Here is a 26,699-nt window from a genome sequence, read left to right on the forward strand (position 1 = left end):
TATAGCTGTGCTGTACTGACACTGAGAGACCAGGCCAAAATGAATGCCAGAGAGATGTGTAGGAAATCAGCATTTGCTATTTTCCTTTGCAACCTTCATTCCTGGGGATGAAATTGGAAGACTTCAGAAGAACATACTCATCTGTATCATGCATACCAAACAGGCTATGCACTGGATGCTTGTACTCAGAGACACAGATTGTTAGGCTCATACTAGGTTTTACGAACATGTACACAAAATCTCTGGAAAACAAAGATAAACTTGTGCCTAAAACTACTTCATGCCATTTCTTTAATAACTTAATTGTTAATCTGCTTACTGAAGGTTAAAATAGCCTTGTTTGGTCTTAGGCTGTCATCGTATTTCTGTGTTTTTCTCCATTATTTGTTTAAGAGGTGTTTTACTCGTCAGAAGTCAGTAAAATAAACCCAAACATGAGTGCATATTCCCATGATGAGGAATTTTGAGATGGCTGAGACCTATTAAATTATTTATTCAGTTTTTTAGCCAATGCAGAACTGGTCCCTTTAATGTATTTGTCATTATTTCATTCAATGTAGTTTTAAAATTCTCAAGATTGCAGCTAACTCCAAGTGAGATGTTTTCCTGACATTCAAGTCAGGTCTTCCCTGCTGGCTACATTGCCTCCATTGTCCATCTTAGGTCTGCAGTTCTTTGGCTTTACCACATGCTGTAGGGCTAAATTGCTGCTAGAGCACTGGGGAGTATGGTGGCCACAAAGATCTGATGGCTCTGACATTTCTAAATAAGCACCAGGCGAAGAGCAGAGAGACCTGAGAATCCAGGTTCTTCTGCAGAATGTTTCTCCCTCTCCAGGTTTCATGCATTCCCCATTTTCTGCTCTTTTACCTTGTTGATGAGGCTGGGATCACCAGGGCTGCTCTCCTCATCTTCTGAACTCTTCTGTTCCTCATCTGATGTGACGACCTCCATCGATATGACAGAGAGTGGGCACACCTTGTAGGGCTCAGTGTAGGCACTGCAGAGACAAAGAACAAACTGGTTCACTGGTGTTATTCCCAGACACTTGCTGTTGCTCAGAAATAAGAAATGCACAACTGCCCAGAGGTAACCAGTCAGGGGGCAGGGAATCCCTGCAGAACTGCTAGGCATAGATAGATAGCAAGATTTCTCAAGCTTAGTTGTTGGTTTTTTTTTTGCTACCAGGTTCAACAGCAACCATTTAGGCAGGTAGAAGGATCTGAAAGGAGCAGTGGTGGTGGGAATTTAACTGAACTTGTTCAAGCTTCTCTAAAGGATTAATATTCTGGCTTAGTCAGGAAAAAAAGCCCAAAGAACTGCTTTGTTTCTCCCTAGTCAGCCCCTCAAAATGGATGTAATAAAATCATACTAATGTCTCAGTGCTCATTAAAAATGAAATACAGATACTGTAACAATCGGTTACAAACAAAATGATTTCTTTAGTTCTCATTTCCTTTGAAACATTATTAATTTGCTTTCGCATCTCTGCCTCATGTAATCTCCCTCTTGGGGACCCCAGATTTGAACAAATAACAAAGCTTCAAAGCCAGTGCTAGAGAGACAGGAGGCTGGGCAAAAATGGGTTAAGGTAAGTGGGAAGGCAATGAAGACAGAGACTCCCAGGGCCACTGAGCAGACTCTCATTTGCTTTTGGAAATGAAAGGGAAAAGGAAAGAAAAAGGGAAAGGGAGAGGGAGAGGGAAAGAAGAGGAGGGGAGAGGGAAAGAAGAGGAGTGGAGAGGAAAGAAGGAAAGGAAAGGGAAAGGAGAAAGGGAGAAGGAGAGAGGGAGAAGGAGAGAGGGAGGAGGAAGGAGAGAGGGGAGGGAGCTCCCTAAGTATGTGTATTCACCCCAAGCTGCAGACAGGGCTCTGTGTCTCCCCTGTAGGTGCAGCCTGCAGCCTTTGTTTCATGGCACCAGTGCTTCCCTCCTGCAGAGTGAGGAGCTCTCACAGGCTGGCAAGTGCATTTGGTGTGGCCCGGTGGAGGGCTGGGGAGCACCACTGCTCCTCACCATTGCATCTCTTGGTCGTTATTCCTGGCTGCAGGTTTTCAGTATGGGCAGCATGACAGCACTTCCAAAAGCCTGCATGGCCACAACAGCAAAGGGGCCTCAGCACAAGCGAAAGCAAAAACAAGGCAGACACAGGAGCAGCTCAGGATGCTTATTAATAGTTTAGCCAGTCTTTCTCCTTACACAGCCTTTCTGCAGTGTGTAATTGTTTGCCACACCAGATGTGAAATTAAGTCACCCCCTCCTTATCTCTCTCTCTGGTAAATGATTGCATTTTGTTAATGTAAGAGCACATTATAATTTGGGAAGAACTTCTCTGTATATAAGAGCAATAATCATTGTGAATGGCATTATTAAAGACTCATAGAGTAGCAAAAACCTACAATATTGCTGAACTGATGCATGGGCTTCATTTATAGTAGTCCTGCAGTCCAGTGGCACTGCCTTGTGTTTAAAGAGAAGTCCCAAAATGTTCTGGGTCTCATTTGCACATGGGATGGGCACAGACATGTTTGTGCCATCCACTCCAATCTTGCCCTTCTCCAGCCACTCCAGCAGCACTCAGGTCTTTACTTCTGTGTCTGGTCCATATTGTCACAGAGCTCCTGGGCAGAACACCTTTGCTGATACCCAGCATGTTTTACTCCAATGAATTCACATCCTTTCATCCATTTTATATGTCTTCACTCTTGTGGTCCCCATACATTCCTAGCTCCTGAAGACTTGAACTGTTCCCAGGAACTGGTCACCAGGTGACAGTGCCCTAGACAGCTCTGTTTTCACTAATCCCACTGCCAGGTGCGTGGAGGAAATCAACAAGGATGCAGGGATAGGTGGCAATGATGACTTCTGAGGCACAACAGGTTTTGGTAAATTTTATGAAAGGACAATAGAGAAAGTAATTGTAATGCAGGGCAAGGTCTTATCCACAGAGCAAACTTTTCAGGTATGCCCAAACAATTACCATCACCACACATAAAGTCTTTTATCTTAGTACAAGCTGCCATGCACCCTGTGAAAATCACCTGGACTTGTTTTGGCACTTTCCAAGAGATTATGTAGATTGCTTTTGATGTTGGGAAACTGCCACTATTGGAGAAATCGTCCAACTAGGTATTTGAGAACAGAAAAATAAACTGCTTTATTAAGATAATAGAGTCACCAATAAGATGACATCATGACAAATGCATTACCTTAAACTATACCAATAAGGATAAGATTTTCTATAAAATTAACCATTGTAGTTATATAGACTATAGTTCAAAATTAAATAAATATGCATATATAATCTCTCTATATAGCGATATAGGAGTCATAAATAATACAAAACCTTGTGTTTCTTTATTCTGCTAATTGATATTTTTCTTTAGTTCTTTAAAAGTCCTGCTAAATACACTTTCTGCAAGGAATAAACTTCAATGCAATGGAAGATGCTCATAAAAGTGCGGGTGTGGAGAATAAGGGCAGAAATAGTCCCAGAGTTGGCAGTACCTGAATGGACATGGTAATCCTCAGCTAATTCTCTTCCCTATAGCAACAATATGGCTGAATGAGAGCAGATTGCAGATTCATTATCTGCTGCTCCTCCAGCAATTGTCTGTAATCATTTCAAGAGTTAGCTAGCACCACAAAGGAAGCAATGGGCCTTCTGGGACAGTCTAACCTTAAACGGACTGAATAAATGCAGGATGACAACTGCAACTCTTTTATTTAGCATCAGTTACATTATAATTAGCAGAACTGCTGATAGGTATGGAGTAGGGAGAAACTGCATAGATGCACTCTACTAATTACCTTCACTGTGAACATGTATTGGTACATCCAGAAAACGTGTTCTGGCATATACAGACTCTCTGGTTGTTCTGCTTCTATAGTGATGTTTGCATTTGACCTCAAAGGAAAAGGATGTTTTAGAGAGGATGAAGCCATCAAGGAGAGAGAAGCTGAGCTGACCACTGTAATAGCACTAGCTATTTTTTGTTAATTTTGTTGATTTTTTGTTAATAAAATCAAGACACAAGTCTCTACTACGTATGATCCTTCCATAGCACAAGTTTGGACAAGTGTGATGAGCACAGGTGGTCTGTGCATGGGAAGTGAGGGAGCACTGTGGAGATACAAAGCAGGTGTGAGAGCTCACAAAACAGGACTCACAGACTGGCAAATACTGTATTTTATCTAACTTGAATGTGCAGTTCTCAAAGAGATACTTGACCTTCTTTTAATTCCACACCTATCCTTCAAATGACCTAGCAAATTCTGCCCCTTTCCTCGGTAGTGATCACATGAATTCTTTAGGATTTTTTATTCAGTCAGCATTAGTGAGATGTAAGAATTTAACTGGGGGATTTAACAGTGGCAAAAATACCCAGCCAAGGTTACTATAATAAAGGTCTAGGAAGACCATGTATTTTTATTCACATAAGGACGCTTGCCTGTATGCTCATTGCTTGGCCACACACACAGGTGATATCTTGTCTCTTCCCTTAGTGCCACCAACTGCCTCAAAAGAAAAAAAACAACAACAACAAAAAAAACCCAAAACAACTCAGTTGCTGGAAATCTGGAAATCCAAACCTAAGGTCTGTCACTTCCACTGCGTGAGACAAGTCCTCTGCACCAATAAGGATCAGATTACCTGCAGTTTGTTCAATGAATCTGAACATGAAGTGATCCATCCTAAAGAAAGGCTTATAAATGTCACCTGCCTTCTGCTTCATGGCCTGTGCGCCAGCAGTGATCATGAGGGGAGAGGAGTGCTCTTTCCTGTAAGGTGTTTGTATTAATGTATCCCTGGAACTCTCAGTTATGCTCTATGATAGCTCCATTCCATCAAGTGGCTCTTTATACAGCTGAAATGCAGCTGGTTAGGTTGCTAAGTTGTGCTGGCAATGTCCCTTCAAATGCCAGTGGAGTATAGAAGGTATGATTGTGTGTGTTGTAACAGACTTACAACGTATTTCTGCCATGCAGCTGAATCTATTTAGACAGCATAACTGTGCTAGAATTTTGTGGTTAGTCAGGGGCAATTCAGCACCTTCCTGAAGCAGCAAGTAGTTGTGTAGGGTTCAGATATGCACTTTTAGTGCCACAGGGGTTCCCGCTAGGTCAGTCATATGGGAGGGAGCAGGGCAGTGGGAGACTCCTGTGACTGAGCCCATCTCCAGGGCAAAGCAGGTGTGATGTGGACGTCCAGATTCCCACATCCCAGCTCCCGAGCACTTCCTTCAGGGACGGAGGACTTCTAAAATTTCAGTATAACAAAGTGCACTTTCTGGAGAAAAAGACTGTGTGGCTTATTGGTAATCACAAGAGTGTAACACACCATCACCAGCCAGCTGGAGTAAGCTTCCTTGGAGGACATTGTTTTCGTTTGGAGGTAGGTTTCAGTGCTTCAATACTTTCAGTGTAAAGAGCAGTGTGAACAAGCATTTATGGAGCCTATGCTGTGTTCATATTCAAACCAAACATAATTTGTCTGCTAAGGTATATACAGCATAAAAGATGATCCAAGCTAATAACACTCAAGAGGTCAGGCAAGGGATACGTTGCTGAATGACTTCCAGAAGCAGAGCCCAGAGTGTGCTCAGGTTTTATAACCACTGTGGCAGTAATCAGTAAATGACAACTGGATTATCTCCCTGCCACCTCCACTTTGGTGGGAGTACCAGGGAGGCAAGTGCCGGGACAGGGAAACAGAGAACATTTGACACTGTCTTTAATAGGATCTGGGGAGGAGAACAGAAAAAAAAAAAAGGAAAAAAAAAAAAAGGACAGAACCTTTCTCTTTCTAGAGATGCTGATAATTCTTTTCTTTGCATCTGATGCAAACTGCAAATGAGATTGTTGTGGTTTCAGCCCAGCCAGCAACCCAGAACCACACAGCTGCTGGCTCACTTCCCCACCTTCCTCCCCCAGCTCCCAGAGGGATGGGGAGGAGAATTGAAAGAATGTAATTCCCATGGGTTGAGATAAGAACAGTCCAGTAACTAAGGTATAACACAAACCACTACTGCTACCACCAATAATAATAATGATAAGGGAAATGACAAGGGGAGAGAATACAACCACTCACCACCCGCCGACTGATACCCAGCCCGACCCAAGCAGTGATCTCGCCCTTCCGGGTAACTGCCCCCAGTTTATATACTGGGCATGACGTGCTGTGGTATGGAATACCCTTTTGGTTAGTTTGGGTCAGGTGTCCTGTCTCTGCTTCCTTCTGGCTTCCCCTGCTCCCTGGCAGAGCATGAGACTCACAAAGTCCTCGATCAGAGTAAACATTACTTAGCAACAACTAAAAACACTGGTGTTATCAACACTGTTCTGCAGGCAGAAAGTCAAAAACACAGCACTGCATGAGGTACTAAGAAGGAGAAAAATGACTGCTACTGCTGACCCCAGGATAGAGATAATGCAACTTAACTACCACCACATACTTGAAGGGCCAAAGAGCCCCCTGATTTAATTTCTGGAAATTTCTTATGGTTTCAAAAGTGCCTGCAAGTAAAGATCAAAGCAGTATTTGATCCAAACTGTCACCACAAGATGAAGAAAGCAGTAGAAGAGGCTAGAAACCACATCCTTGGTCCCATTCCTACAGTGGAACAACTACTATTAAAAGCTGGTGTTACCAGTAATTATCAACACATGGCTCAGCATATTCACTGCTTTCACACAGTGGCAAAAGGAAGTAAGTGAACTCTCTGGGTTTCTTGGCACTTCTGCACTGCCTTCTGTGGGGATATAAAGGCTTTTTCCTTAGGATGTTTCATCCGTTCATTAGTGGAACCACAGATCTAGATTGCTGAAAGACAATTCTTTCGGTTCTTTGCTAGACAGAGGCAGTGGGGTTGAGTTCAGTTAGGTCTAGATCCACCAAAGCTCTGAAACAAATGTCAGTTTTAACCCTAAATAATTTTCTGTCTGTACTGGTGATTGTCTTGGCAATTATTTGACCTGAGTCAGCAACAAAGGTTTGTAGGAACTACATAGGAAGGTTCCAGTAGTTTTTCTTTCTCTGTGGGGTTTGTCCTCGACAAGTACAACCTCCCTGAAGCCATCTGAGTGATGATGAGATCAACACAGAATTGGATATGCTTATTTTACAGAGGACTAGTAAATTGCTGTTACAACTTTCCTGTCCACAGACCCCGGCCTGTGCCCATTCCAATCCCTGTGTCATGGGTATCTTAGCTCGTAAGTGGATATAGGGTACTGAGTGCAAAGGGGAGACCAGAATCTAACCTGAACACGGCTGGGTTATGCAAAGCCCACGTACATAAAATCCCCTCCATCCAGAGGGGAAGGAGAAAAAAACACACACAGCCCTCCAAAAACCCCTCTATTATTGAACCAAATGGATTGAATGCATCTTTTTTCTACATGCAATATCCCCATCCCTGGCTTTCTTTCAAGTCACATGGCCAGCAGAGTGTTCAAGTTCTGTCTTTCTCAGACAGTGACATTTTTATTGCAAAAAATTAAAATCACATGAACTCAGTGCAATGATGGTAACTGGGAGAGGCAGGGGGGTGCTGAACGACCTGGTTTTATTAAAACTGATTATTTATTTCTTGCATCTATTTGTAAATCAGGGTGGTTTTTTTTTTAGTCTTTCTGCAAAAGAAAGGCTCATTACTAAAGGAAATTAAAGTCCAAATGCATTTAAAGCCGATAAAGGAAATGCCTGTTAGTGCAGCATGTGTTTAGCCAGCCAGTTCCCTCCTACAGCAGATCATCAAGAGGAATATCACAGCTGAAGTCTGAAAAAGGCATGAAAGGCGTGATGTCTGCTAGTAACATACATAGCCTGACAAGGCAAAGTAACACAGGGATAATCACGTTTCACACTTCAAGGCAAAGCTGTTGGGCTGCCAAGGCCAGAAAGTTCTTCCTCATACCACAAACGTTTCAATCTGAATTTTGCTCTTTCTTGCACTGGTGTGGTGCAGGATATAGTAGAGGGTACGGGGAGTTTTGGTCGGGTGCAGAAGGCTTGTGCTCAGTTCTCAACAGCTTTAGAGACAAAACTCTCCCACCTTCAACCAATGCTCCTGGAGGTGCTCACAGAGCAATGGAGCTGGGGCAGGTCTTGCTCTGGAAGGGCAGGCAGGGAGGACCAGGCAAGGGTTTGGGCTCCCTTTCAGGGAATGTCTTCTGGCCCAGCCTGGATCAGGATAAGCAGAGGAGGGATAAGAGAAAGCCTGACAGTGAATTTTTACCAGCCATGTCCCAGGTGTGCCGAGATGGATAGGCTGCTCTGGCTTGAGGCTCCTGCACAAACCTGTGCAGCCAGTCCATGTTTCAGGCTCAGCCACATGTACTCCGGATGCAGGATTCCCCTCCCCAGCCCTGTGGCTTAGAACCACTAGGAAAAACAAAGCAACACTAAAAGCTGGACATGCCAGAAAACACAACACAGTAGACTCAGGCCTTGGACAAGTGACACCCCTCTCCATGACCTGTGGCAGCCTCAGCTTGTGCTCAGCCTGGTGCTCCAGCCCTTGTCCTGCATTTCCTGTAAACAAGGAACACTTCCTCCCCAGAGATGACCTGGCAATGAACTAGCAAGGGCTGACGCTTGGCTGGACCGCACCCAGTGCCCCACCATGCCAGAAGGTACAATGGGGCAGCTGATAATACATAATAGGTTATTAAAGGTAGCTCTGCCCTTTATAGACTCCTTTGAGCACATTATTTATATCGCATGTCAGCCACCACAGAGCTTTTACTTTCATTAAATCATTAGCTTCACAGGCACCTAGGACGTTGCTATCCAAAAGCACCAGCAGAGGTTTTCCTTAAGCAATGAGTACAGCTCTTCTTATGCTTCTGTTTTTCTTCTTTCCCTTGCTAAATCACAGCCCTGTTGTTCTCCAGTATACTACTGGTCCCCATCTCTGCCAAACTTTTGCTATGCTGAATCCTTCCAATGCTTGGAAACCTGAACTGAGAAGGGCAAAAAAGACCCAAGTGCTTGGCACTGACAAAAGTCTCTGTTTTGTGCTGTGAAACTCTTCTTCCTTCCCAGACCATGCAGGCCATACATCTCCATCATGTTGGAACTTGCCATATTGCACATCTGTCAAGGGACAGAAGATAGCAAAGAAAATATCTACCAATTATCAGGATGGGTTTCAAGTGATTTGCTGAGCAACCCCTACTCACAACACAAATGGCCTCTGACAGTGAAACCACCCAGCACTTTTGCCCTATTCTCCTCTATAAAATATCTTAGTGACAGTCTGAGTTTGGATATGGTGGTGAAAAACTGGGAGGAATTTACCCTGACTTTAGTGGAGTCACTTGATATTTATACTTATGATCTTTGAGCAGAATAAGACCCTCTGATTTCACTCTGACCCCCCTGAAAGACTTATTCCTCTCATAAATCAGTGACAGAATGAGCCAGGACATAGGACTGCATTAATAAGGAGAAGATCTCTCCTGTAAGAAGTGATCTTCAGCTAGTCCTCTCAGTGTGAGAAGTACACCTTTGTGGGGAGACCACGATCTGGGATGCAAAGCTGAAGCTCCTGCCCTACTGCAAATTCTTTATCATTATCTTCAGCATGTTTCTTAACAACTTTGTGCTTTGGCTGTCATTTCTGTAACAGAAATGGTTAATCCCAGAGCAAGGTCATGTTTAAAAAGCAGGTAAGACTGAGGGCTTTGGACACTGTGGTCTGCACAAAGCACTTGCAGGAGTTTTGCAAATGGAGCTAGGCAGAACAAAGGCATGTTTCTGGTGCAGTGTGGGCTCTTCTGGTGATACCTAGTGTTGGCAGAATGCTTCTGCTTTCCTACAACCATAATAAAGTTTTAAATAGGTAAAAACCTGGGTCTAGATGTGTTTCATGGCTGCACAAGGAGGTTATTGACTACGCTAAGAACCACAGAACTAGAATATTTTGGCAAGTCCTGTTCCTTAGTGTCTTTATATTTGTACAATATAGCATCCACTCTGTACTTTTGCACATATGGTACAGCTGGGACTACACTACTGATTCTGGAATCTAGCCTGGACTGAGATGTGATTAGGTGTCAGTTAGGCAAATGTGATGCTTACAGTAGCAAATGGATCCAACTCCTTATAATCCTTTTGGAAGATCCAGCTTAACATAATTCTTGATTGGTAATAGAAGTGAAAACTTAAAGGAAAATGCCAGCTTGGAAATGGTGTCAGTGTAATGCAAACACAAAACTGAACTTGAATTAATAATCATTTGCTGCAGCCAGATTTTTTAGTGATCTACTTATTAATGGAAATCTGAATTCTTGGCACCCAGTTCCAAAAGACAGAAGAACTGGTGGAAGACAGAGGGCTTGGCTTTGTGGTGGGAAACATTCTTGGACTTTTTTCTAAGCTGTTCAGAGTTGTGTCAGGAAAGACACAACTTTAGATAACAGAGAAAATGGTACTTCCAAAGCAGGTAATGCCAGTTTTCAGTTTTTCTTTTCTTTCCTTTCTTCTAAAGAGGCATATTTTAGTCTTAAATTAGGAGAAGAAGCAGGAACACACCACCAATACCTGACAAAGTCTGAATCTGCTGGGATACTCTGACAACCTATGAATTTCTTGCAAGTAATGCCGTGCTTAGAAATGAAGTTACAAACACTTTGCATGATAATGAGTCCAGATAAGAGAATTATCTCTAAGCATTGTCATAGTATTATTGATTTCAATTTCGACCAAACAGTTGGTCATGCACATGGGGAAATAAAGGCAGAACATGGAATTTCAAAAGTGGTATTAGAGCAGTAGACACCCATGACTTGTAATGGCCATTTCCAAAGTGGAAATGACACTTCTATGGCTTTAAGGTGTCCCTTTCAATGCAGTAACATCAGTCTTTCAGATCCAGCAGTATAAACGTGTCCAAGTATGCAGCATGAGTACCTTCAGCAGCAGCTGGCAAAGAGATCTCACACAGTGCTTTACATATTTACATCCTGCAATCAGACAATTAGCCTCACAGTAACTTGTCATAAACTCTTCATTTGACATGTGTCTCAGGCTGAGAATCATGCTGGGGTTAGAAGGGAGTTAAGGGAGAGGTATAGGAACAGTGTATCCTGATAAGGTGTCAAACTGCATCCCAGCCTACCAACTCTGCAGAAGAGCAACAAACAAATAGCTACTGTGCAGGATGACATACGTGTGTACAGGACTGGTTTCAACTTACAATACATCAGAACAATAATCTGGTTAGATTCGGTCGGGCTTTCAGAGGTTTGATGAATGATTTTAAGGTTCTGAACTATCAGTGGATCCCAAAGTAAACTTTATGGGGGGAAAAAGCCACAGTGAGTTGATTTACGGGATGAGGTCCAGGTGCTAATTTTAAACCAAAGAATTCTGATTTGGGTGGGGCCCCAAAGTGATATTTGACATTTTCAGGATGAAATATTGTAAACCTATCAGCCTGTTCCTTTCAAATTCAAGTTCTGAGATCTGCATTCTACATTTACCTCAAAACAGCCAAGTCCATCAAAGAGGCTAAAGCAATGTGGGAAGGTAAAAAATTACTATCTATTTTGATCTGGATATGGTAACCTGAGTGATGTACACACTCCCAGTGGGTTGGCTACATGACTGACATGGGGAAATCACTGATGCGCACAAAAACCCTTTTGCAGATAGGCGTTACTTTACAAGCTGTGGTGTTGAAGCCACTGGCAAAAAAGGTTGTAAAAGGTTAAGAGGTAATTCTAATCACTCTGAAAAGACCTTGTCTGGCCCTATATGGTATGGCATAGCAAGATGTTTTGCAGCAGGTACACTGTTCCCTGCCCTAAACAATGCGTTCACTTATCACTTAAATGAAAAAAATTATCTGGGACAAAAAACAGACCTCAGAGAAGCAGAGACTGGGTTTTCTGTATCTTAGGCTACAGCATACAGGGGTTTCCGTTAAACTCTCTCAGAACAGATTATTGTTCACATAGAACTCTTTATGAATTTTTCCCTTTTGGAAAATGTTTGCTCTCACTCGGTTTTGGGTGCTAGACTGAATTACCAGGGCAGTCAAATCATAAACAGCTGCTCAGATCCTCAAAGGTACAAATCCACAGAGCATGCCAACATACCCCAAATGAGCATCTGGCACAGTATCGTTTTCTCATCCAGTTTCCACTTACATAGTGACTTTTCTGATTATGCCATGTTTACCAATACTCTTCTGACTATGACCTCTGAATCTGTTGTAGGCATATAGTTAGAAAATTGGGACTTATGTAGATATATAGTTAAAAGCCTAGCATTTGTATTACTATGGAAAAGCCTGAACAAATACAGGGGCCTCCAAAGAGGTCAGGATGACCTGGGAACAACACTGCCTAATGAAGAGTTGATAGCTGTGGAGAAGGCTTTGGCCTTGTATAGGCAGATTAAGAAACAGGGCTAACAAATCTCTAATCGGGAAAAACTATCCTTGAAGACTGATACATCCTGGAAACACATGGACACCATCACGATACAACTTCGACATGTCAGCACAACATGATTAGGGTGTCCTTCAGATCAACTATCCTCGTTATAATACTAAAAATCATGCCTTCAGGTCAAAGTATCCCTTCCCTGTGCATGCATAGTAAAGATAGTAGTGATGTGATCTTATGTAAATTAACTGACAGATCTTTAAGTGGTGACAGGGTTATGAGGAGTTACTAACCTGAACTGAATTGTCTAAATCTGTGAATTTTGCATGGGGGGGGGGTGCCAGCTCTGCGGGATACCACCTCACACCCCTTTTTTGCTCAAACTCAGGGTAAGCAAATGCTTCAGCTCTGCATGTGAATTGGTTGTTGCACACTGGGCGATGGACCCTGTTTTCAGGACAACAAATCCAATTAGAAAGAGATGATACATTTCACAGAAAGAAGCTGTCTGATGAAATGGCACATATCATAGATCAGAGATCAGGGGTATGTTCCTGATTATTCTTTATTTATTTATTTTTGGTGGTGTAATCTATTTACTCAAACTTGGAACCAGAGTCTTTATGGTCTATTTTCATTTTATTGCCAGTTCGTTGTTCCATATTTTCCATGGAAAATACAGTAAGTTCAACATAATGAACACCATGCTGCCCTGCAGGACTCTTAAAATGGAAGGGTAGTTGTCATTTCCCTGTATAGCAGGATCACCTGCTTTTTCAATGCCGTGCAGTCAGGTCTGGGAACAAACCAGGGGTAAAATGCAGTACAGCTAGGATCAGAAGGAAAGCTGTCCAGATGACAATAGTAATATTCTCTGTTAAAAAAAAACAACCAACCAACCGATAACAACAAACAACAACCCAGAAACGAGGAGAAAGTATTTTTTTTACTTGAGTGAGACTGAAGAAACTCCTCTCTTACTGCCATCAGCATTACTCCAACTATTTTGCAGCCAGAGGCACAAAGGAATTTGTACAGATTATACAACCTTTATTGTTATTGACCAAAATGTCCTTCACTATTGAGGGCTATTTCATTGATGGTCAGTCCTGGCCTAAATCTCTCCTACAGACTTTCTGAAGCTGTGGCAGTTTATGGTAAATATGTCTTAGCCTTAAGCTAAGATCCCCAAAATAATTCTGCTACTATGAAAAGTTTGAGGGGTTTTAGACAGATCCTTCAAAACACATGCCGAGAACTGAGCTGTTTTTTGCTCTCAGGCCAGCATAGGCTCATCCTGCCATTTTGTCATGGGGTAGCAAAACACTGAAAAATGTTTTTTCTTGCATCATTGTAATAGTAGTTCTTAGTGCTGGTGCTGAAAGATTCAGTGACCTCGGGTAGTGTAAGGGAAACTGTGTTTGAAATGCTTCTCTCCCCTCACAGAGACCAGTCCTGAACAAAGCAGTGCCCAGCCTCTTGGGTTTTAAAGTTCCTGAGCTCCTGCAACCTGGGTGTGCATAAATACCTCCCTATCAGAAGGGCAGGGAGGTTTGGCAGCCCTTTCTGTGTTTTCGGAGAGATATGGAGACATAGAAAAGGAACTGACACTACTAAGAAACCTCTTAATATTACTGAAAAGTTGCCCTTCCAGCATGGACTCCCTTTGGACCTAAAAGCACTTACTGGATTTGAGAGTCAACTATCCTGCAGCCTTACCAAGAAAACAAACGGAGCTCCTGGAATTCTAAACTAACCATGACCTTCTAGCTGGACTTTTTTTCCCTGGCATTTTGGGGAAACATCAAGTGAACTGAATTTTCTTGCATTTCAGAGGCTCACCCAGTGGTTAACCAGAATATGTCCAGAGAGAGAAACAGCTGAACTGCTGGTACATGAGGCTGAGTGGAAACACTTTCCTCTGCGTGGCTCTCCTCTGCCTCCTGAAATGTCCGTTTCAGTTCCCAGATTCTAATTCGAGCTGGCTACAGTTTTGCTTGGCTGAGGCTTTTTTAACTGAAAAATCAGGCTTGGAATGATTAAAAATTGTGTTGATTTGCGACACTGGCTTGGGATTGATCTATTAATGAATTCTGATCCTGCTGCCCTGGGAAATCAAAATGAACTTAATTCTGCAATTCAAAACTATGGTTTAGTTCTGAATTTACTTCAGTATCTCTATCTTTCCCCATACCCCACTCCCCCACCCCCACAAATGAAACAATCAGAATAAATGCTGGGAACTACAGAATTCCCTTTCTCCCCCCCCCCCCCCCTGTCCCTAGGCTTTTCAGTTACACACACGTTTCTTAATCTCTTGCAGGCACTGAAGCAGTGTTTTCCCCTAGAAGTGCAGTCAAAGTTAAATTGGCAAGATAAATTGTTTGTCTAGCACAGTTTAAAACATGTTTTTACATTTTTGTCACCTTGCTATATGTTGCTGTTACCCTGAGTGTGTTCACTGTGATGCATTCTTTCTTCACTGCCATTGTCCAGATTTTATTAAGCCTGACAGCGTGAAGGCAGAAAGTTTAAAGGAAAGATTTTGAGGTGCTCAGTTTTAGCTCACATATTGTCCTTATCCAGAAGACCTGACTTCAAAAGATACGTTGTACTGTATGCAGTCCAGTTCTTCTGAAGGTATGTGTGCTAAGGAAGAGACTCTTCTGAGCTCTTGTAGCCAACTCTCAGAACTAAGAATGCAGTCTGATACCTGGAATGTAAGGGGGTCAGCCAGTCTTCCTGAGAAGCTTTCATCAGAAACACCAAACTAGCTGTCCTTGTATAGGTCCATCTGCCCAGAGGGCCCAACAGGGAGATGTAGTGGGTTAATACCCAAGTTTTTGGCCCAAACTTACTGAATGTATTCAAGACACAAGGACAAACTTCCAACAGACTGAAGAGGTATTTAATTTGAGACAGCTGAATCCAAGCAACTATCACTTGTCTCAGTACTTTAGTACCTACTGGTATTTCCTTGGAGAAGTCTGAGGACGTTCCTGTGATATTGTTAAAGCTGATGCAGCATGAGCCAGAGCACGAAAAGGTGTTCACTGATGAAAGGTCTGTTTGCTCCAGGCCTTTTAAGGATAGCATCTAATTAATCCAGCCAATTACTCAAGTGAAAGGGTTCTTTTTAAAGGGGTCTTGGCAAAACAGATTGCTTCTTAAATATATTCTTCCATCCATTAACTCTAATTGGTTGCTCAAGATAAAATTAATTGTTGTATGGCACTGACCAGCAAATCTTTAAGACAGTTTTTACATTAACCCCCTTGGGTCCTGTCAAAGAAGAACTCTTGTAGGATAATTAAAAATGTGCTGTACATTATAAATAACTTTGCTGGGTGGCACAACAAACCATAAACTCCTAGATTAGATTTTCGTTTAAAATGCAATAGCATTCTGCTGGGTTTGTTGCAAATCTAATCTAGAGATAGCCCCTGTATTGTTGAGCGGTGGATTCTGGAAAGGCGGCAGAATTGTAATGTGCAACCTCTAATTCAATAAATCTTCTCAGTAAGGCTCAGGGTGGGGGTGGGAGAGGAGAAAGGCATGCGTAGAACACTCAGTGACAGTAAGAGACCTGACCATTTTAAACAGGCTGCATCTTGCTGATCTGCAGTCTCATCACCCTGTCTGCAGTACATGCTTTTTTTTGTGTGTGGTGCTGGGAATGCTTAAATCACACCAATATCATGTCTAACCATCATGCAGGGCAAATCTGCAATACACAGCGGACTCTCTCCTCTTGTGTAACCCCACTGAAATGCGTTACTGGCTCATATAATGTAAACAGAGAAGACAAAGAAATCTACCCAGCCTTACAAGCCCTCAGGACATGAAGATGCCCACATGTACACACTCCTCCTTCTCTGCACTGTAATTTGATCAGAAAAGTAGCTGTCAGAATGGAGTCCAGCTGCTAATAAAGCCAACATCTACTGAGGACTTCAGCATAGCAGGGAATTAGCATCTCTATGTTCATGCTTTAATGACAGTAACCTTCCAAACAGACTGTGTTTTGGTTTTAAGGGCTTTTGAGTGCTACATAGTTCAGGCATAGACACTGGATGGCATGAGCTCTGCAGTTAATTCTCTAGCATGCAGGCTATCTGCCCTTTTTCTTTCTCACTTCTTTTCTTACACACACTTTTACAAACACACCTATCTGTGACTAAAGCACATGAGGTGAGTTATCACTAGAGGGGAAGAAGGTTTTTCCTACTTACCCTCTTATTAAAGAGTAAAAGCCTTTAAAGGAAAAGAATGGTAATAACATTTATTATATATAAAAGAAGAAAAAGTGCTTTTTGCTTACAAGCAATAGAGATCTGCAGGGCCAGAGTCTAATCCCAACCATCTTCTGAAAAATCCTTTAAAGTCTCTGTTGATTGTCTAATTAATATTTGAATGAAAGGCATCTCTAACTAGTCATGCAGAGACTTCTGAAACTCTTCTAATATCCTTTACAGAAACCTTCCCAGCTCTCTCATGCTCCTGGAATGAGTTTAAGTGTGTGAATTTGAGTAAAGCAGACCACCCTTTTAAAACAATTCTGGTTTCTTTTCTAACAGGAGAACGGAGTTGTTTTATGAACTGCAATTATAGCTACATTTTTTTGAATGACGGACTGAATATGTGAACCACAAGATTCCAAAATACTCCAGGATATTTTGGCAATGAGGAAAGCATACTGAGGCTATGATCTATGGCAGGCAGAAAGAATGACTGAGACTTGGCAAAACTGGTAAATCCATATTATGGATTCTAAGTAGAAAGCAAAACGAGGTAATGAAATTCTGAAAACACCCAGCCTGTGCCATCCTCCTCACTGTACCAAAACTTTGACAAAAGACTCTCTCCATCTCTCTTAAAAGCACTGGAAGTGGTACTATGGTAGACTACAGAATGAGTGTTTGAGGTGTCTCCCATACCCTTGATGTTTATCAGACTGCCATGTGCTTGGCTGATGCTCTGAAGGTCAAGCTGGGTTAATTAAGCCATTCTTTAAGACGTGACAGAATACTTCAGTTCTGGCTTTCATGTGATGGAAGTTTAGCCAGTAACTTTGGTGAAATTGCTCTGACTTACAGCTGCCAGGGACAAGGCAATGCCATAAGGTACAGTGTGCTGTCCCAGAGGTGGGGCACACCTGTCTCTTGCTTTCAGGCAGAACAATTGGCTTGTCTGCACTTTATAGCTCAGCTCTTCAGAGGAAAGGGGCTAGAAAGTGACTTTCAAAAAGCAAATGAAAATTGAGTCTGATTCAGGCTATCTGGACTGGAGAAAGAACAGGGGAATTTTGTTCAATTCCACATATGTCCCACTATTTCTATACTGTACAGAAGGCTAATGATGATCTATACTGTCATACACCTGAATCAGAGTTTAATTATTGATACCACATAGCTAAATGTTGGGGATAACTGCACTTCAATAACTGCACTTCAGGGGGCAATATTCCCAGTTCTATTCTTGCAATGGTAATTCTAAGTTAAGATACATTTCTAGAACACTGTCATTATTGTACTTTTTCTATAAACTTGATTGCTTCTAATTAGAAATTATTGCTTTGAATCTACTCCACATGGGCTTTACTTTTAAGCAAGAAAATTAAACAGTGAATCTTCTCACCTGTCAATCTCTGTAAAACCCCCTCCTGCCTTGCTCTTCCCCAGTCAAACAGGATATTGGAGGTTCCTGGATTATTATAATTTTTTCTAGCACTCTCACATTCTGTTCTCTGAAATGGAATGAAAGAGTTGCACTTGGCCATTCATCAAAAATGTAGCAGTTCCATAAGGGATCAGCAGACACTAAATACCAGTGCTCTGCAGGTGAATGCTCCAAAGAGAAGTTCATGGGCTCAAGTCTCACATATTGCAAGGGTTTAATCCAGCACATTTGTAATCTCAAATGGTTGAAGTATGCCTCGGGATATGAGCAGGCAGGAGTTCAAAGTAATTTTAATCCCTGTGTGGTTGTGGTAGGGCTGTGTTTTATAGGTATTCATATTATAGAGCTTAAATCTATTGTGAGATATTTTAGGCAGAACTGCTTTAGTAGGAAATAAAACATTCATGTCCATACATCACATATGCTTGCATAAATAGGTTCATGTATTTGTCGTTGTAGGATTTGCTTTGCTTTATGATCAAACCAGATGCTGTTTCTCCAAGTATATTGTGCTATTGGATGTGTATTACCCACTTAATTTCATCAAAGCTTCGTCTTTGTCCAAAATATCCTGACAAATAAAGCAAATAATAGCTATCTCAGCAGCAATGTATGCATTGCTGTCTGCCTGATGCTCTTTCCCTCCACCCTGGTTATTTTGATAACGGGGCTGGTCAGGAGCCTAGCCTTCATTTCTCCCCAAACAGCAAAAACTGCATGCACAACAAGCAGCAGACTGAAAAAATATGTTCATGCCTTGACCTTGAGACTTCCTGAACCAGTTTGGATTGGCTCTCCCTTTGAAACAACAGGCTTCCACAGGAAGTTCATAAATGGGCCCAAGTCACAGCAATTGACGTAGTTTTAGTATTTTTAACTTGGTTCTTCAAGAACTACCTAAGATGGGCGGCTTTTCATGAACACAAAGGACTGGCCAGCTTTTCCACACGCAAGCATCAGCCTGCTGCACAGAGTGCTAACTGCTGAAAGCAGAGTGAGGAACAGGCTGTCTGGCCCTGCTAGCACAGCTTCTGCCCAGCACTACCCTGCAGATGTGTGTGCTGTGGAGCTCCACTGTGCTCCCCCACTTCCCAGTGTTGGAACTAGGGCTCCCAACACTGTGGGCGGCCAACATGTCCACAGCTGGACCATAGGCCTGCATCCCAGACTCCTCAGCTTTGGGCACATTTGGGTCCACGGCTTGTGCAGTGATGCAACCTTGTTCCCCATGCCATACTTGCCTCCCCCACCCCTGCCAGTTCTTGTCTCTCTCAGAAATACAAAGCACTGTACATCATTCTTGCTTAGAAATCCTTTGCAAGATTTATTCAGAGCTGTTAAAGTTCTTTTACTCCTCAAGTCTGAAATATCAAAAGAGGGACGTGTGAAATGCCCGTTGTTTGTTACATTCACAATGACGAGGAGAAGATCAGAAAAAATAAATGTTGCAAAGAAACAAACAAGAAACAAATAAAGAAACAAAGAAGTATTAAATCTTTAGAAGAATGATAGATGAAAATGGACATGAACCCCTTGCTTCTAAGATGTTTATCTTTTTCACACATTTAACAACGCAACTGCATTAAAGACATTCCTTTTCATTTACTGGCTTTGCACCTTGTTTTCTCATTACCTGTTTAACATGAACTTAATGGCAAACACTCTTATTTACATCTCTGCACTCCACTGATTGTATGCTATAATCTGACCACAGATTCAAACTCAAAGGTCTTGAGTGCACTCCTCCTATATAACTATGAAAAGAACATTTTTTGTTTGCAATTTAACTCATCTATAAATCAGCATCTCTGTCAGAGGGCAATAATCATAAGCTTTAAAGCAACTTCTAAAATTAATTGTCTAGTCTGATTAGCTCATGATTTGGGATTTTCTGGTCTGTACTTCCCTGATGCATGTGGAAAGATAAATTATGTGTATATTGCTGCTTTGAGAACTTGACTGGAATGAAAAAATGAAACAGGACCCCTTCCAGGAAATTGGCTCTCTTTTCCTTCAGTCGAGAAGTCAGAAACCTTTCCTACTGAAGAACAAAGCAAGCTGCCCCCACCCACCCAAGCCACAGAAATTAGACCCATTGGATAAACCAAGTATTTTTAAATGCTTTTTTTTTGCTTGGGTTTTGTTTTTTGTTTTTTTTCCCCACTCACAAAGGCTCATCTTGTATTCTTCCAATCTTTCTCTTAAGCATTTCCTGAGAGGGGTATAGGCCAAGCAACGTGGAGGATCTGCCTATGATACATAGCAGGGGAGGCCTTGCCCGTCTGGCCAAGGCTAACAGGTCTTACATAATAGCTTATTACAGTACCTTTCTGTTTCCTGGTCTGTGATTTGCTGCTTGTTCTCAAAGCCAGTGAAGCTGCTCATATCCACATAGCCATCATTCTCATTAGCAGCAGATATTGCCCTGCTGGGATCTTCAAAAAATTCAGTAAAAGTTCCTGCTCTGGTGGATCTTCGAGGAGGAATTTGTATGTTTTCATAATCAGAGCTCATAGCAGGAATGTTCTCATAGTCAGATGTGTCAGCATTGGGAAAAGAAATGGACCTGGGCTTTGTTAATGGGAGTGGCATGAAAGGAGGTCTGGTCCGGTCCTCGAAAGATTCCACTCTTGACACACTCCTGCTGAAGGACTTGGGTGTTCCTTTTCTTTTACTGTCCTTATAGAAAAGCACAGCTGAGGGAGACTCAGATGCACGGAGTTTGCCCACATGTGATTTTAGTTGAGGTGAGTTACTTAGGCTTCTCCTGTCCAGCTCCATCAGCCTTGGAGGCCCATGATAGCTGGACTCTGATGAGGACCTTGAAGAGGAAACATTAACATCTACATGGACTTTACTTTCAGCTTTTTTCTTGAATTTTAGAGTGAGGAACCTCTTAAAGGAAGACTTCTTTTTCTTGGAATACTTATCAGGTGAATCATTCTCTATCAAAAGTGAAGGGGAACTTTTAGTGATTGGCTTTTTGGTGATGTAGGCAAGTTCAAAAGGAGGTGGTATATCCACAACTGAGGATGGAGTAGATAGGCCACATGATGAAGGATGATTTCTCTGGGAAAAACTACCAGAGGAGCCATTGACACAAGGCAACGACAAATTGTCTTCTGTCCTTTTTATTCTACCATCGTCCAGTACACAGCCATCACTTTCTCTGTAAACAGAGACAGGTATCTCTCTCCCCTCAACAGAGTAAGATCGAGGATATAAAATGAAACGTCTTGACTTCGTTCGTAATGCCCTGTTGGCTTCCATTGGTTTTCCTTCCACTGTAAAAAAGCTATTGCTTAAATCTGTACCAGGGCCATTGTGGGAAGATGGCAAACCAGTTTCAGGTCCAGTTTCTTCTGGCACTGTTTCTGGGACGTAGCCTGGCATTTTCCCAGAGAGCGACCGTGTCCTGGTGACAATACTTTTACGATCAATGGGCAGCAAGTTGTTTTCACCATCCATGCCCAATTCATCCTGTTTATTGTGATCAGCTCCTAAATCAGTCTGCCCATCATAAGCAATTTCATTTTCTGTAGGAAGCACGTAAGGGTCATCTAGGGAATCGCTGTTAGTTTCTTTTTCCTCACATTCTTCAGGCACAATCACCACTTCAGGAACTGCTAGATTTTCATGCAAGACATGACTGGTCCCACATTCGACATTCATTTTGCCATGCTTACAGACTCCTAACTCTTCCTCAAGTGGGATCTGTTGAGGTGGACTTGGGACACTTTGACTGAGGCTGTTTGCTTCTACCTCATTGTCTTCAAGTTGCAGCTTATCTGAATTAGAGGTTTCCACCATACTTTCACCATGCTCTTCAACAGTCACATTTTCCAGCTCAGGCTCCATCCCTGGACTAGTAGGTAGACTTTCAGAGATCCCACCATCTTCATCCAGAGAGATCCCTTCTGTTTGAAGATTCTCATCTGAATGTCCCATGGGTATTTCCTCATCACATTCATTCTCACACGGAGCATTTTGACAGCTATCATCCATACTCTGTGCATTCACAGTTTCCTCTTCTCCTCTCCCAGAGTTGTTGCTTGCTTCACAGGCTACCTCTGATGTCTTCTCATCACTCCTCTCAGTGATCTGGCAGCCATCCCCGTCATTTCCTGTGTTTGTATTATTGGACTCATTTGGGTCTGCTTCTTCCTCTTCAGCTACTGCTTGGTGGATGGACTCTCCTAAACCACTTTCAGCACTGGGTTCATCTTCACATGGTTCTATGCCAGGAGTGATTTCTTCATTGGCCTTATCAGGCAGCATGTCAGGGCTTGCACAGCCATCATTTTCTAAGTCCCCTTCTATGTTTAAATCAAGCTTTGCATGTGCAGTGTGGTCACCATCATGTGCTAGACACCCATCTCCCTTTTCTAAAATCTCCAGCAGTTCCTCCTCCTCCTGTCCTGCCTTCTCACAACCTGGGATTGATTCGTCTGCAGGTAGTGGCATTACAGTGGTATCTTTAAGCATATCACCCATTAGTTCCTCATCCCTATTTATAGTGTTATCAGTGTCAGTCTTAAAATCACTGTTGTCCTTAACCAGTTCCAGGTTGTTAGAAGTGTCCTCCTTGTTTTTGGTTTCACTATAATCACCTACGTCCTCCTCCTCCTCATTTACATTTTTGGAAGCATCACTATCCCCATCAGGGGCATTTGAGGACTCCTCACAAAGTGCTTCAGACTGGTCACAGTCTCTGGTTGACTCTTCAGAGTGTGGTTCCATTGATTCAGCAATATCTGAAGAGTTATGGTGTTCATCTTCCATGGCTTCTCGATCACTGGTATCCTCATCATTAGCAATGATATTCTCTTCCATCTCTAGCTCTTCTGGAGTTCCCAAGACTTCATTTTCCACAGAGGAATCTAGGTTCTGATCATGCTCATGTTCTAAGTCATCACAGTCTTTGCTGGTCAGCTGAGCTTCAGGAACTACAATGTATTCATTTTCTGCCTCAGATTCTGAGCAATCAGCACTGCATTGGTTTCCTTCATACAGCTCTCCATCAAGACATACCAGTTTCCCATTTGAGCATTTATTTAAGTTATTGTTGGTATAAACACCTGATTTGCCCTCAGTGTCAGCTGACAGTTTTGGCTTGGGAGCGATAGGTGGTTTGGGACCCCTCGACATAGAGTTTGGGCTATGTAGAATATCAGCCCTTGGCAGTGAAGGAGAAAATTTGGAGACAGCTACTGGAGAAAGATGACCAATAATCTTTGGTTTCGGTGCTAGTGGTGGCTTTGTGATTTCTGGAGAAAAGAGAGAAAAGCCATGTCAGTCATCTTGGTTTCTTATTGTCATGGTTTAAAACCAGTCAGGCAACTCATTCACTACTCACTCCCCCCCTCCCCCCCTTCTTGCCCTCCCCCTGTTCCCAGAGGGACAGAGAGGAGAATTAAAAAGAATGCAACTCCAATAGGCTGAGATAAGAACAGTTTAGTAACTAAGGCATAACACAAATCACTGCTGCTACCACCAGTAATGATAAGGGAAATAACAAGGGAAGAGAATACAACACCTCAGCACCAGCAGTAATTCCCCCCCCCAGCCCAACCAAGCACTGACCGATACCTCGTCCAACCCTGCAGTCTACCAGCCCTTCCGGCTAACTCTCAGTGACATCCTGGGCATGACGTGCTGTGGTATGGAATACCTCTTTGGTCACTTTGGGTCAGGTGTCCTGTCTCTGCTTCCTCCCGGCTTCCCCTCCTCCCTGGCAGAGCATGAGGCTCACAAAGTCCTTGGTCAGACTCAAACATCATTGTTATCAGCTCCGTTCCCAGGCCAAAAGTCAAAACACAGCACTGCACCAGCTACTAAGGAGAAAAAATTACTGCTACTGCTGAGCCCAGCACACTTATTAAAGCCAGCAGAATATACCCTGCAGTAGATGTTATCTTATACCAGCAACTTCTAAAGCCAAGGGTGTCCAACCAATTAAAGGTTCAGCACTTAAGAGAGACTTGACAGAGTGAAGCACATACTCTGTGCTTCTATGTGGCACTACGTGTAGCTGTTCCAGGGAACATGGCTTAAGGTCAAAACTGAACTGTTCTGAACTAGATGCAGCCGTAGCACATGTGGGAAAAGAAAGATGTAAGGCTGCAGAGCCAAGAGGGTACCATACACAGGTACCCGCAGATGACCAGTACCCCTGCACTCAGAAGTACTAATGACATCAGAGTCTTCTTGATTCTGCCCCAGAAATCTCTTTGCCCTAAGATTAATATGAACATTTTGATTCAGTGATGCTGAAGTGTTTCACCGCAATGTAAGAAATGTCTTTCAGCTATAGCAGCCGCTCCTGTAACACAGTACAAGCACTTTGTAGCAATGATTTTAATTTCAACACATAGTTTGCAGAATTCAGCATTGAACAAAATTAGTTTCTACCAACAGATCAAGGTTTAACTCAACCCAGGCAAACCGAAGTGAACACATGGTGCCCAGACACACAGGCTTCCCATTTGCCTTTACCCTGGTAACAATACGGAGTTACATGTTGTTTGTCAGCCAACATAATCCTGAGGTATTAAGATGATTTTCTAAAAGCTTGACTAATAGTTTACACTGGTTATGCAGTTGTAATGCACTGGATGAAATACCTCAACCCAAAATATGGAGTTATTAGGTTAAGTTTTCACTGTACAGCCTCTTCAATCCTTTCTTTAGTGAAAATATCCTCTAACCTCCCGTAAAGGCTAGGATCCCTTGCAGGTACAATCTGCACTGACAGTACATGTTTAAAAAAGTGAATTATTTTGTAAATCAAGGCCAACCAGGGTCTCCAGATTATTTCTAGTGAAAGTGCTGACACTCGTGCAGGGGAATTCAAGCAGACTGACAATAAGCTAGATTGAAGCTAGACGAATTAAGTCATATATGGCCATTTTACTCACAGTGCAGTTTACGTGCCACAGCCATTTCTAGCTGTCTTCATCCTGAAATGAATATTCTTTAAATAACTAAATGAAATGCTGAAAGGCCACATAAATAGGCAACAATAGGGATCTTCCCTCATGAGATTTTAGATGAGATGAAATATGTGGTGTGAAGAAGCCAGCACACCAAATGGTTACAGATGGTAAGAAGTAAAGAGAAGCATTTTGCTCTTACTAAGGTTTCCTAGACATCAATAGGTAACTACATGGTCAGTCCATCAAAAATCTTTAATTCTTTTTCTATTTTTAATTAACACATTCTAGTGGAAAAGGGGAAGCTCTCCATTGTAAGAAAAAGCACAGAACAAACTATTTCACCATGAGAGAGACAGGAACAATTCTTTGTGCAAAATCTTCATGCCCTACACACATGAAATAGGAGAACATCATCTCAAGAGACACCATTTGGACATGGTTCCTATGCAAAAACCTATCCTAAATCACAGTATAAGGTTCAGGAGTGTAGCTACTGTGCTGCTATATTTTGAGTATTTTGTAATGCAGACTTTCGACATCTGGAAGTGAATACAGTTAAAATTCAGCTGTGCACCATACTGAAATGAAGTAATGCTGGCTGCAAACTGCTTAAAAATGATTCTCTGATTGTTCGATATTTGCTGTCATGGTACTTTTCTTACTGTTATCTTCAACTGGAGTAATCTGCGTTAAATTAATGCTGGCACATTTGTTTCGTTAGACCCTGGGAGATGTAAGAGGCCATTTCTTCTGATCTGCTTAACCTTGCTGAAATTTCTTTCTGCACTCAGAAAAATGCTGTCAGTTTGGCATTCTGTTGTAGTTAGAAAACAGTCTTTCTAGAATTATCAGACATCAGAGAGATTTAGTTTAAAACTGAGTAAGTGATCTTAGCACAGAAGGAGTGAAAAGTCTGTTCTAATCAGTCACATGTACTGATTAAGAATTGTTCTGTATCTGGCTTTTATCTAGTCCAGCTTCAAGAACTTGTGGAAAAGGAGGGAGAGAGAACTGCATATTCACCAGTCTCCAGTACTGTAGTGTATGCTGCTGCTTCACAGTATACACTGCTGCTTTGAGCTGCAGGGCATGTCTCATTATTGCAGTCACAGAATGGGGAGCTAAACTTCCCCTCCAGATTATTTTGGAAACATTATGTGCCAAACATTTGTCCGTCACTGAAGTACCATTGCTTCTGTTGCAGCCAGCAGCAAGTCTGCTGCAGTCAAAGGCTGCAGAGTGCTGAAAACTTGCCAGTTAAAAACAGGGAGGGAATAGAAGTGTATTGAGTATCTTGTAAATCCGGCCCCAGCCAGATCTCCCTTTTGGAGTTTTACATCACTTATTATAGAATCATAAAACCATAGACTATTTAGGAGAGGACCTTAAGATCATCCAGTTCCAAGCCCCCTGCCATGGGCAGGGACACCTCACGCTAAACCATCTCACCCAAGGCTCTGTGCAACCTGGCCTTGAACACCACCAGGGATGGAGCATTCACAACCTCCCTGGGCAACCCATTCCAGTGCCTCAGCACCCTAACAGGAAAGAATTTCCTCCTTATATCGAACCTGAACTTCCCCTGTTTAAGTTTGAACCCGTTACCCCTTGTCCTAGCAAAGGGTAAGTCCCTCCCCAGCATCCCTATAGGCCCCCTTCAGATACTGGAAGGCTGCTGTGAGGTCTC

The 26,699-nt window shown here is 42.4% G+C and overlaps 1 protein-coding gene across 3 annotated transcripts in view; it reads right to left on the reverse strand.

The window, feature by feature from the left end:
- FGD5 (FYVE, RhoGEF and PH domain containing 5) overlaps window positions 1–26,699 on the reverse strand; it is a 90,517-nt gene that overhangs the window by 55,086 nt on the left and 8,732 nt on the right. For all 3 annotated transcript variants that reach the window (XM_057417492.1, XM_057417490.1, XM_057417493.1), the window contains exons 2-3: window positions 20,404–23,344; window positions 871–1,000 (exon numbers count right to left, since the gene is read on the reverse strand). In XM_057417492.1, coding sequence (XP_057273475.1) covers window positions 871–1,000; window positions 20,404–23,344 — 3,071 coding nt within the window. The remainder of the gene's footprint in view (window positions 1–870; window positions 1,001–20,403; window positions 23,345–26,699) is intronic.

This window comes from Pezoporus wallicus, unplaced genomic scaffold (assembly GCF_028554395.1).
Source record: "Pezoporus wallicus isolate ANWC-B61680 ecotype Strahan unplaced genomic scaffold, APGP_CSIRO_Pwel_v1 contig_8542, whole genome shotgun sequence".
Taxonomy (NCBI): Eukaryota; Metazoa; Chordata; class Aves; order Psittaciformes; family Psittacidae; genus Pezoporus; species Pezoporus wallicus.